At 47.0% G+C, this 13,384-nt stretch overlaps 1 protein-coding gene across 5 annotated transcripts in view; it reads left to right on the forward strand.

The window, feature by feature from the left end:
• Positions 1 to 13,384, forward strand: part of MLLT10 (MLLT10 histone lysine methyltransferase DOT1L cofactor) — a 259,169-nt gene that overhangs the window by 35,046 nt on the left and 210,739 nt on the right. For all 5 annotated transcript variants that reach the window (XM_068235604.1, XM_068235601.1, XM_068235602.1 and 2 more), the window contains exon 3: positions 7,924 to 7,978. In XM_068235604.1, the coding sequence (XP_068091705.1) occupies positions 7,924 to 7,978 (55 nt within the window). The remainder of the gene's footprint in view (positions 1 to 7,923; positions 7,979 to 13,384) is intronic.

Raw genomic sequence — 13,384 nt, forward strand, 5'->3', positions numbered from 1 at the left:
GATTTCACAGCCGATTAGATCACAGTGATCGAATCTGCTGTATATCGGCGGGAAAATCGTTAGGTGTATGGGCCCCTTTAAGACAACTGTTTGGTGCCCTGTTGAATCTAGTGTGTGTACTGCTGCCATGTGGTTTTGCTGAGACCAGACGGGCCCACTGGGAAACCGAACGGCGGCACCCGATCGTGCCTCTCAACTGATATTTTCCACCACGCTCGATCGATCCTTTATTTATTTTATTTATAAAGTGCCAACATATTACGCAGCGCTGGACATTAGTTTTAGGTTACAGACAATATTTAGGGGTGACATACAGCAAAATAACAATACCTGAATACAAGAAAGACCAGATCATGCTGCTTTAGACCCGTTTCAGCTGGCATTTGATCAAGTGGCCATTTTGCGGGATTGATAGCTGCCAGATTCACTCATTATAATCGAGTTGGCCAGATATCGATGCCGAAAATTTAATATCTGTGGGCGCGCCAACTGGTGGCAAAATCCAGCTGCTCTTGGGACATTGCAGTAGTAGAGTGAGCAGGCTTTCCAAATGCTGCTAAACTGTGATTGGCTCTGAAAATCTTACCTAGCCTATTGTTTTTATACTGTAGGAGGTGATGGTGGAATTTGTGGCAGCCAATAGGAATAGTAGGGAGGGCCCATGCTGCATTCCCTGCTGGGTAATGCAGTATACAGCCAGGACATTCTGCCAAGTACAGGGTTACCAGATGAGCTCCACTGTTATCATTGTATTGTGATTTGATTTTGCATGTGGCAGTAGCAAATGGAAGATCTAATCAGTTCTGAGTCGAGTAGGCAGAAACAAAGGGGACTTTAATTTAAAATGAATTTCCTGTTCCCCGACTTGGATCTTCATCTTTTGCATAACATATAAGTGAATGTCTTGAAGTCTGCCTTAGTGATGCATGTAGCAGCACGCCTGCATCACAACTGTATAATCCAGGCTTCTCCCCCTCCGCCTGCAGCCATGTTGTGGCTGGAAGAATGCATTCAAAGGTCAGATAAAATATAGGCCTGCTTGTTCTTGAATATGTGTTTATTAGGAAGTGCTGGATTGTATTGTGGTTTTTTTTGTTTTTTTTTTCCATTAAAAGCCAGATCTAGAGAAGAATCCCATTTGAAGCTATCCAGTTCTTCCTTCAGAATTAGAAAAATAAAATTACAGGGATCTAAAATAATTTCTGTCTTAGTTACAGGAAAAGTGCCTTAAAGGGAACCTATACTGAGAGGGATATGGATGTTTCCTTTTAAACTATACCAGTTGCCTGGCTGTCCTGCTGATCTCTTTGGCTGCAGTAGTGGCTGAATCGCACACCTGAAACAAGCATGAAGCTAATCCAGTCTGACTTCAGTCAGAGCACCTGATCTGCATGCTTCTTTGGGGCTGTGGCTAAAAGTATTAGAGGCAGAGGATCAGCAGAGAGTCCGGCAACTGGTATTATTTTAAAAGGAAAAATCCATATCCTGCTCAGTTTAGGTTCCCTTGAAAGTGTATCTGAGGCGGCGTTGGCAGAGAAGTTGGGACACAGGCATCAGTGTTCTCCCCAGGCTCTGTTAGCCAAGTGCTCCACCCGGCTAGTTTTGGTGAGCACCCGGCTGTCATCGACTCACCTCCTATTCTGTAAGCAGAGTTGCACACATAAGCACCGGCCCTGCATTCTCTCATCAAGCCCCACCTGGCTACTTTTTTATGCCACCCAGCAGGAAAAACTTTCTGGGGAGAACACTGGGCATGTTGGATGATTCCCCACCTCTCCACGCCCATCGGCAGCCCCCTCCCCCCCACATTGTCTTCTTCTCCCCCGCACCTTGCTCTCCTCTGTGCTTCGCGACGGGGCCCCGCTCAACAATGGGGGACTTTTAGAGCAGGGAGGGACGCGTCAATAGGATCCTGAGGCTTCCATCTCTTTAGGTAAGTATCTCAAATTGTACACGAGCTTCAGCTTAGGTACACTTTAACTCTTTCAAGCAGAAAAATAAAAGGAACACAGCGTAGTTATTTGTGTGCTTGGCACTGTACATACGCATGTCTATCTCATCATGTCAGCTCACGTACATTTTCATATCTTAACAAAAAGTCAGGGTTTGTTTGCATGGGAGCGTACTGGTTTCTCTTGTGCCTTGCACTTACTGCATCACTTACCTCAGTGTTCTCCCCAGGCTCTTTTAGCCGGGTGCTCCACCCGGCTAGATTTGGTGACCACCCGGCTGTCATCGGCTCACCTCCTCCCCTCCTCTCATGCTGTAAGCAGAGTTGCCCTGCATTTTCATCTCAACCCACCTGGCTATTTTTTCATGCCACCGGCTACTATTTCATGCCACCCGGCTGGAAAAAAAATTCTGCGGATAACACTTTACCTCCATAGACTGTTATCAGAGAGAGGTTGAGCGGTATGCAGGGCACACCCCTAGCACTACACAGATGTCTGTCTGGGCGAGCGGATATTGCTCCCCAACATACCTTCTGTAGTCCTTGTAGCGGAGATTGATTTAGTTCAGCCACAGTAAGCAGCAAAAGCTGTGTTTACTGTTTACAAAAGTCTGAAGGCTCCTGCGGGGATCTGCAATGTCACACAGTGAATTTATTATTTTATAACAAACATCACTACATGCTTAAAGGCCTGCGGCAATGGCTGCAAACAAATAGGTGGTGATGCTGATTTATAAGCTTGTGTCCTTTATACAGCAGAGCATGCAGAAGAATGTCAGGATAGCCTAAAATACCTTTTTAAAGAACATCAATATTTGCCCTCTCCCTCTTGTTTGTTTTTTGAGGTTAGAGCAAACCTGAACTGAAAAATAAGACAAAATAAACATTCACACGTCATACTTGCCTCCCACGCAGTCTACTCATCATTCTCTTTCTCCTCTCCCTCCTCCTGTTTGTCCACTATGATACATTGGAATGATCCCCCAACAGCTTCTGGGTCGGCATTCCGCTAAATTGTAATATTGCCCACTTGAGTTGAGCCATAAGGAAACATGGACATTACCTTGCACATCAGCTGACCACATCAGTTATAACTGACAGCAACTGATGTAGTGGAAAAGGGGCTTAAGGCTTCCAATTCTGACTAGATCTCATCAGAACCGGAAGGAATCATTGTTAGAAGAAAGTGGTGAGCTTCTAGAGAAGCTGACTGCGATGCAAGTATGAAATATTCATTTGCAGATACATCATGTGTTTGTTTTGAATAATGTTACTCGATTCTGGTTAGTTTTCAGTTCACGTGGATGGTTGTAATAATATTTGTATAGTGCATTTCATCTGTCGGACTTAAAGGACACCCGAGGTGAAAAAAACAGATGAAATAAACAATTGTATCTATCTTCCTTCTACTAAAAATGACCTTTTCAAGATATTCCAGTTTTAATTTTATGTTTAAATCTACTGTTTAAGTTTTAACTGTTTTATTGTTTTTGCTCAATTGCACATTCATTGAAGTATCCCAGAGCTAAAATCTATGAACTATTGACCCTTGTTATCTCGTTCCTGCTGTCAGAAGCCATTGTTTGTTAGGAAAGTGTTTTTATAGTTGGAATTTCTTATCAGTGAGGGTCACACTGTAGTCACTTCCTGTCTGAGTCAGGACTGAGTCAACCATTTACATACCTGATATTTAACTCTTTCAGGCAGAGAAAGAAAAAAAAGGAACACAGCCTAGTTATGTGTGCTAGGCACTGTACATACACATGTCTATCTCATCATGTCACATGTCACCTTGGGTATCCTTTAAAGAGCTGCAGCCTTTAACCACTTCCCCACCCTGGTCGTTTTCACAGTTCAACTCAGCTCTGATTACTTTGGCAATAACTTTATCAATCATTATCACTACTAAATGATCTATATATTGTTTTATTTTGTCAGGACCATTTAGGCTTTTTGTGGCTTATATTTTTGTTTAGTGACTACCTTATTTCTATGCATTTTAAAAGGAAAATAAGGAAAGAAAATGAAAAAATACATAATTTATCCACCTTCATACTTTATAGCTTTAATTTAAACAGATCTATTGTACATTAAACCTACACATTTTATTTGTCTATCTTTCCCGTTTATTTAAACTGTTCAATTGTTTTCATAATGTATTAGATGTAACAATTAAGTAGGGAATACAATGTGTTATTATCTTTTCCTGCAATGTTTGTTACACTTGTTTACTCATTAGCCCTGCCATTGAATTCCCTGGACGGAGGAGAGAGGTTTGCTGTCATTCCTTTTCAACTCTATAGAGTTTTTATCAGCTCAGAGATTAAAATTAAGTGTTATCTAGGATTTTGTAGGGATGAGAGTGCAGAGGCTTATTTTCAGGTAATGGGGCAGTAACTGGTTAAAGTGGATCCGAGATGAACTTTTACTCATTGTATAATTGTGTTCCTTTCCTATTGTTTATAGGGCATTCCTCAAGCCAAATACTTTTTTGTTTTAATACTCTAATTCCCTATAAACTAAACAAGCCACGCCCACAGGTTTTCAAAGAGCCAAGGCACTTTTAGACAGTAGCGAGGGCTCATGGGAGCTCAGTCTGGGCAGGAGGAGGGGGAGTTATTACTAGCCAGAGATTTCAGAGACAGAGGGAGGAGGAGGGGGGATTAGATTTTTTGCTCAAGATGCAGATAAGCCTGCCGCTGTGTAATGTTTACAAACAACATGGCTGCTGTCATTGTATCACAGGAATAATCAATCATGTACTGTTAAAGCTGTTTGCAGCTAGATTTGCTGTGTAAACTATCTAAACGTTAGGTAACATATATAGACAAGTTACTTGTTATAGTTAGTTTTTCATCTCGGATCCGCTTTAAGGGTGTGCTCAGTAGGTCATCCTACAGTGTTAGTGAATCTTGCCCAACACCTTGTTACTGAACAGGTACTGGCTTCAGCTAGGATTAGAAGCCTGGAGTCCAATGTTAAAGCCGGTGCCCTTAACCAGCCACATGATCGACACATGGTTGCCAACTGCTGCATGGTTCCACCAGGCATAGGTCAGTGGATGCAGTGATTGGGACAGGCAGTCGGACTCATCCATGTCCATATAACTGCCTGTCATAAGTCATACATAGCATCTGCTATTCGCTATCCACCTTGCATGTCAAACCCTGACACACAGCAGAGTTGGGCCACCTACACACTCATGTCACACGCTTGTACCCTTAAACACTTGTCTACATGCAATTGGGCGAAGATGAAAATGTGTGCATTGTCCGCAAGAGTGCAGAATGCTGTCAGTCTGTTTTAATGGACACATAAAAACACATTAGATTGGAATGTGCTCATTGCTTAACATGGGCTGTCAGTTCTAAGCAAGTTTTGCATTGCATTAAAACTGACAGCATCTCGTATAATTTGTATTAGGCTGTGTTCCCACATTAGCAGTTCTCCACTCATTGTAAAGCTGACAATGAACGGCTCCTATTTTATATATAGGAGCTATTCACACTTGTTGGCCTGCAATGGGATCAACTGGATCCCTTGCAGTAAGCAGAACGTAATCCTGGAAAAGCAGATATGTTCCCCGTATAGCCTATGGGGTAACACTTCTGAGCCGGACCACAGGGGACCATTGGAGTGGACGCTATACACCAGTGATGTCTAACCTTGGCGCTCCAGCTGTGGGGGAACTACATGTCCCATGAGGCATTGCAATACTTTGACAGCTCTAAGCATAATTCGGGGAGGCAGAGGCATGATGGGATTTGTAGTTTTTTTCACAGCTGGAGTGCCAAAGTTAGCCATCACTGCTATTCGCTGCTCTCTCCTGCTGGCTGCACATGATCCAGGGCAAGTGGGAACTGAGACTATAGGCTTCTACCCACGCTGCGATTTTGTACGTAACTCTTCCAATGACCGGAGATTTTCTTTATTGAGCGACCTTTTCTGCTAACTCATGCCGTTGGTACGTGTGCGCGATCAGGCGAACCACGCTTAGTGGTAAGATGGATCTGGGAACGCTCGTCGTTGAGTGACATTGCTGTGCTCCATCAGCCTGCATCTTCAGATCAGTAGTCGGCTTTAGTCCTTTGCATTTGCCAAAAACTGACATTCACTTGCAGTTGATTTGTATTTTATGTTGGCAAATCAAGCTTAAAGGATAACCGAAGAGACATGATTAGATAGACAAGGGTATGTACAGTGCCTAGCACACACATAACTATGCTGTGTTCCTTTTTTTCTTTCTCTGCCTGAAAGAGTTAAATATCAGGTATGTAAGTGGCTGACTCAGTCCTGACTCAGACAGGGAGTACAGCGTGACCCTCACTGATAAGAAATTCTCCTTTTTATCTCTTTCCTGCTTGCAGAAGCCATTTTCTGCTAGAAAAGTGTTTTATAGTTGGAATTTCTTATCAGTGAGGGTCACACTGTAGTCACTTCCTGTCTGAGTCAGGACTGAGCCAGCCACTTACATACCTGATATTTAACTCTTTCAGGCAGAGAAAGGAAAAAAAGGAACACAGCATAGTTATTTGTGTGCTAGGAATTATACATACACATGTCTATCTCATCATGTCACGTGTCGCTTCGGGTGTCCTTTAACCATAAGGTACTGCTTTGTAACCATGAACTTTAAAGATACTCCAGACTACGAATACTAAAGCTCTGATACTTACCCGGGGCTTCCTCCCACCCCATAAACACGGCTAAGTCCCACGCCATCCTCCCGCGTTCTGCTGTTCAGCCGCGGTGAGCCCCGGTTACAGGCTCAGTCGATGACAGTCAGTGTCTACTGCGCACGCACAGACCTCCCGCGCATGCGCAATAGACCCGGACTGATGTCACTGAGCCTGTTACCGGGGCTCACCGCAGGTGAACGGCAGACCGCGGGAGGACGGCGTGGGACTTAGACGTGTTTCTGGGGCGGGAGGAAGCCCCGGGTAAGTATCAGAGCTTTAGTATTATTTGTCTCTGAACCTTTTTAAAGGACAACTGAAGTGAGAGGTATATGGAGGCTGCCATATTTATTCTTTTCAACAATACCAGTTGCCTGGCAGCCCTGCTGGTCTATTCGGCTGCAGTATTGTCTGAATCACACCAGGAATATGCATGCAGCTAATCTTGTCAGATCTGACAATAATGCAAGAAACACCTGATCTGCTGCATCCTTGTTGAGGGTCTATGGCTAAAAGTATTAGAGGCAAAGGATCAGCAGGAGAGCCAGGCAACTGGTATTGCTTAAAAGGAAATAAATATGGCAGCCTCCATATCCCTCTCGCTTCAGTTATCCTACTGTTTACGTGAAATAGCCTTATGGAAACTGTGAGTTTGACCTGGGAATGATGACCAACCACCTCTTGGTTCCTTACCGTCATTCCACACTGCTCCATTCATCTACAAAGTAGAAAGAAGGACACGGCACTCAGAAGCTGTGCAGCAACAAGCTGTATTAGAGTCACAAGTTACACTACATGTTTCGGGCGGAGCCCTTCCTCAGGTGTGATTCATCTGCAGTCCCCCGCCAAATGCTGCTTGCGCTGCCCTGTCCCGCGCGCTTCCTCCGTCGCGCTCCCATGGCTGGGAGCGCTCTGGACTTGCGCAGTATGCAAGAATTGCTACTGTGCATGCGAAAAACACTGTGCGGGTTGAGGGTAAAAACATTGTTGGAGAGCGGCTGGTTTCTTCTTCTGCAGTACTTTCTCTATGCGTGTGCCTAATGTGGTACCACAATTCCTCCCCTTCCCTCATCAGCTTGTGAGTTACCACTCTCATTTCAGGGGAATGTGATTTATTAGAAGCAGATTGTTTATTTTCTGAGCCGCAGGGTCAGCAGGAGCGGACATATTACATATCGTAATTCTGCAGCTGCGTAGCAAAGCTGAATATTTATGTATTTTGGATGATTCTGTTTTACGTAGGAGAGAATGTTTATATTTGATATGCCTCTAATTGTATTCTCTCCCCCTCCCCAGAGATGTGAATTGTGTCCTCATAAAGATGGAGCACTAAAGCGCACCGACAATGGAGGTAAGTCCATGTATTTGGTTTGTGGTCACCTGGTATGAATATATTGCTGTGTCCGCCTCAGATCACCAGTTTTATTTTGTTGCTGTGATTTATGTTTTGTTATAATCTCACGACATGCTGCTTGGCGGACTTTATAGCTAAACTTCAAGCTAGAGCACACTCCACCTAAGTAAAAAAAAATAAAAATCCAAAGGTTTCTATAGTTTCATATACATTTTAAAGAAAATCTGTAATAAAAAAACATCCCCTGGGGAGTACTTACCTCGGTAAGGGGATGCTTCTGGATGAGGATTCCCCCGTCCCATCGCTGGCACACCGGTAAGGTAAATATTTACCAACCGCGTCCCAACGCAGGTGCAGTAGCAGCTTATCGATCGGGCTTAGGCGGAAATAGCCGAGTCCGATTGGCGCAAGTGACTTGTGCCTGCGCGGTAGACCCGATCAGGCTTGGCTATTTCTGCCTGAGCCCGAAGAAAAGCCGCTACTATGCTGTCATAGTGAGGCAGGGCGAGTGGGCTTCAGCAATGGGAGAGCAATGGGTCCGCACTGTGCGACATTAGTGAGGCCCGTTTTTTGTACCAAAAGTCCTGAGCAGTCCTTAAAAAAAATGAAATTGCCACTTACCTGGGGCTTCCTCCTGCCTACCGTAGGCCGCAAGATCCCCCGGCATCGTCCTGGCTCCTCTCCTAGTCCTGCTGGCGACTCCGTTCTTTGGGGACTCTCTGGCTGAAGTCATCAGTACATTTCCTAGATGAGCTCTGTACACGTCATGCCTGCTGGTGTGAGAGTCCTGCGCATGCATGGTTTTCTGAGCTACGCATGCGCAGGTTTCTCACACTGGCCGGCGTGATGACACGTACCGAGCTCATCTAGGAAGTGTACTGATGACTTCAGCCAGAAAGTTGCAGAAGAACGGAGCCGCCAGCGGGACCGGGAGAGGACCCAGGAGGACGCCGGGGGACCTTGCGGCCTATGGTGGGCTGGAGGAAACCCCCAGGTAAGTCACCATTTCATTTTTAATGACTGTTCAGAGTCCCTTTAAGGGGCCAGAGACTGCTGGTACTCAAGTGTTTGTTTAAACAAGAAATTGCAGAGATCACTTCTGGTGACTATAAATATCAGACCAGTCAGAACAATGGACAACATTGCTAATTCTGTGCTGACAGTTTCTGTACTACACAGCCATTTCTGTTGAGTAGAGATGGCCCGAACGGTTAGCCGGCGAACGGTTCCCGGCGAACTTCCGGGTTTCGCAAACGCGGAGATCCGCGAACTTTACCAGAAGTTCGATTCGCCCCCATAGTGCACCATTAGGGTCAACTTTGACCCTCTACATCAGTCAGCAGGCACATTGTAGCCAATCAGGCTACACTCCCTCCTGGAGCCACTCTCCCCCCCCCCCCCCCTTATAAAAAGCAGGCAGCGCTGGCCATTTTACTCACTCGAGTGCCTGCAGTAATTAGAGAAGGGACAGCTGCTGCAGACTCGCATAGGGAAAGATTAGTTAGGCTCTTGTAGGCTTCTTAGCTTGCACCTTGCTGATTCTTATTGCTAAAATAGCACCCCACAACCGCTCTTTTGAGAGCTGATCTTGTTCTTGTGATCTAATTTTTTTTTTGTACGTGTGTCCCACTGACACTTGTGTTGCATAGACAGCCTTGATAATTCATACTGTGTGTGCCACTGCCAGCCAGCAGTGGCACACACAGTATGAATTATCAAGGCTGTCTATGCAACACATTCAGTGACTACCTGTGTGTGTGACAAGTGCACATTGTAATACCCATCACTGCATATACCTACCTGTTGTTCACAGTGCACCCACTTACCTACGTGAGTGCACGCAGTGTGATATACCACTCCGTGCATACCTGTTAACTGCACCTGTGTGACTGCACATTGTATTAGTCAAGTCAGGGCATACCTTTCAATTCAACCCCCACAGATATAGACAAAACAGGAAAAAACAGGTAAAGGAAGAGGTAGAGGCAGACCTAGAGGAAGGCCATCCGGCAGGTCTGTGCAAGGTCGTGTTGATGTGATTTTGTGCGGCCCTGGCCCAAAGTACAGTGCTCAGAAGAAGGCACGTCCCATCAACTCCCAACATTGTCAGGACGTGGTTGACTATTTAACACAGAACACCTCATCTTCCGCAGCCACCAGCGCTACTACATGCACCACATCTGCTGCATTTGACACTTCGCAGGAGTTAATTGGTGGGGAATTAACTGATTCACAGCCATTATTGATATAACCAGATTAAGGCGCTAAGCAAGTTACACCACCTCATATGTCTGAGTTAGGCGGCGACACTATGGACGTAACGTGTGAGGATGAGGATGATGGAGTACCTGCCGTTGGTGCAGTTTTGGAGGTGTCTGAGGCAAGCGAAGTTGGGCAGGATGATTATGATGATGACTATGATACGAATACCACGTGGGATCCTAAGAGACAAGATGGCCAAGGGGACAGTTCAGAGGGGGAGCCAGAGAGGCGTAGGAGGAGACGAGTTGCTGAAAGAAGCAGCGGGAGCTTGTCGTCAAACAGCTGGTGGCATTGTCTGGCGCCAGCCAATATGCCCTTCAATGTCAGCTGCTGATGCCACCATAGTGCCATCACCGCAGGGGGGCTCAGCGGTTTGGAAAATTTGTAGTGTGTCTTCCCTAGATCAGAGCAATGCCATCTGTTCTCTCTGCCTCCAAAAATTGAGCCGTGGAAAGGCCAACACCCACGTAGGGACAACTGCCTTACGAAGGCACCTGCAGAAAAGGCACAAACTGCAATGGGAAGAGCACCTAAGCAAAAGCAGCATACAAAAGCAAAGCCACCCTCCTTCTCCTCTTCCTCCTTCAGGTGCAGCATCTTCAGCCGCTTTCTCCCTTGCACCTTCACAGCCACCCTCCTCCACTCCGCCTCTGCCCTTGAGCGGTTCCTGCTCCTCTGCCCACAGCAGCCAGGTGTCCGTGAAGAAAATCTTTGAGCGGAAGAAGTTAATTTCTGCCAGTCACCCCCTTGCCCGGTGTCTGGCAGCTGGCTTGGTGGAACTTTTAGCTCACCAGCTGTTACCATACCAGCTGGTGGACTCTGAGGCCTTCCGTAAATTTGTGGCCATTGAGACACCGCAGTGGAAGATACCAGGCCGTAATTATTTCTCTAAAAAGGCGATACCCAAACTGTTACGTGAAGTTGAGAGGCAAGTGGTGTCATCTCTGGCACACAGCGTTGGGTCAAGGGTCCACCTGACCACAGATGCCTGGTCTGCCAAGTACGGTCAGGGCAGGTACATAACTTACACAGCCCATTGGGTCAACCTGGTGACCGCTGACAAGCAGGAAGTATGTGGCTGTGCAGCAGACCAACTTGTGACACCTCCACGGCTTGCAGGCGGCCCTCCTGCCACCTCCTCTCCTTCTCCTCCTGCTACATCCTCTTCGCTATCGTCCTCCTCCTCCTCCTTTGCTGAATGTCAGTTCAACTCTACTGGTGCTGTGATCTCCTCTCCAGCTACACAGCCCTATCTCCCCAGGGCCTATGCTGCATGCCAGGTACGACTGTGTCACGCCATCTTAGACATGTCTTGCCTAAAAGCGGAGAGTCACACTGGACCAGCTCTCCTGGCTGCTCTTAACAAACAGGTGGATCAGTGGCTGACCCCGCAGTGAAGGCACCATCAGCGACTCGATCCCGTACGCTTACTTCCCGGAGTGTGCCATGCGTAGAGTGGTGGATCAAGCTGTGGAGGAGCGTGAAGAGAAACAGTTTCAGGAGGAACAGTTGTGGGAGCAATTTTTCATCAGAACCAGATGTTTCCTCAACACCTGCGGCAGCACAGACTGGGGAGGAGGAGGAAGAGTCGTGTGGGTAAAAGGAGCCAGACTTGGTTGATGAGGTAGGCATTTCTTTGGAGGAGGAGGCGGCGGCAGAAGAACAACCGCAGCAGGTGTTGCAGGGGGCTTGTGCTGCTCGACGTTCCCGTGGTATTGTTCGTGGCTGGGGGGAGGAGGAGGACTTACCTGATGTCACTGAGGAAGAGCAAGAGGAGATAGATAGTACGTCTGGATCCAACTTTGTGCAGATGGCATCTTTCATGCTGTCCAGCCAGTTGAGGGACCCCCGTATAAAAAAAACTCAAGGGGAATGAGCTGTATTGGGTGGCCGCGCTACTAGACCCTCCGTGTTACCAACTCACCTGAAGGCAGAGAGGATGCAGCACATACAGAACAAGCTGGCAACTATGCTTTACAATGCGTTTAAGGGTGATGTCACAGCACAACGCAATAAAGGTACCACTGCCAGTAATCCTTCTCCCGTGTCCACGCAGGCAAGGACCGGACGCTCCAGCGATCTCATGGTGATGTCGGACATGCCTTAGCGTTCCCGGATCCACCCTCCACTAACGCCTGGACCGGCAGGTAGCCGACTACCTGGCCTTAAGTGTGGATGTAGACACTGAGCAGCAATGAACCCTTGGACTACTGGGTGCGCAGGCTTGACCTGTGGCCAGAGCTGTCCCAATTTGCCATCCAACTTCTGTCTTGCCCTGCCTCAAGCGTCCTGTCAGAAAGGACCTTCGGCGCAGCTGGAGGCATTGTCACTGAGAAGAGAAGTCGCCTAAGTCACAAATGTGTTCAGTACGTCACCTTTATCAAAATGAATGAGGCATGGATCATGGAGTGCTACTGCCCGCCAAGTCAGTCCCCACACACAGCATCTCTGCCTGCACGCCGTGTGACTGGCTGCCAGCCCCAAGACTAAGTCGCTCCCCACAAAGCACCTCTGCCTGCAGGCCGCTTGACTGCCTTCTCCGCCACCACCAACAGGGTTCAGGGCTCCAGGCGTATTCCTGAATTTTTTGTGGTGCGTGTACATGCCTGCCTAATTTTTCTGGCTGCACTGCAGCTGCAACAACAAAACAAAAGGCATGTACATGTGCCCATTCCCCTTTGTGATCATTACCTTGCCGTGGTGAAGGGGCTTGCATATCACAATGAAGCACTGACCGCCGGCTATATGAGTGTCTCGGGGGTTGGCACACCAAAGATAATAAGGTCGTTGCTTCATTGTGGACAGACTAAATTTGATCAGCTGGACAGTTACTGTTCTGTCATTCAGTTACCTCAGCCCGGTCACCATATGGGCTGGAAAGCCTCCATCACCTGCACTCTCGTCATGGTGCGCACCAATCCAGCGCGGCCGTCACTACACAAACAGCTGTTTGCAGTCACTGCATACCTTTTACTGCATCTTTGACTGCACATTGTATTATACCTGGCAGTCAGTGCAGACTTGCCCTCCATAACAGATTCTCGTTACAGGTAGTACAGTCTATCAGTGTCCTATACAGCAGGGCCTCGAAAGTCCTCCTTTTGGTCACTACCTTGGGACGTGCATGCCATGCCTGCTGCC

Source organism: Hyperolius riggenbachi, chromosome 5, assembly GCF_040937935.1.
Source record: "Hyperolius riggenbachi isolate aHypRig1 chromosome 5, aHypRig1.pri, whole genome shotgun sequence".
Taxonomy (NCBI): domain Eukaryota; kingdom Metazoa; phylum Chordata; class Amphibia; order Anura; family Hyperoliidae; genus Hyperolius; species Hyperolius riggenbachi.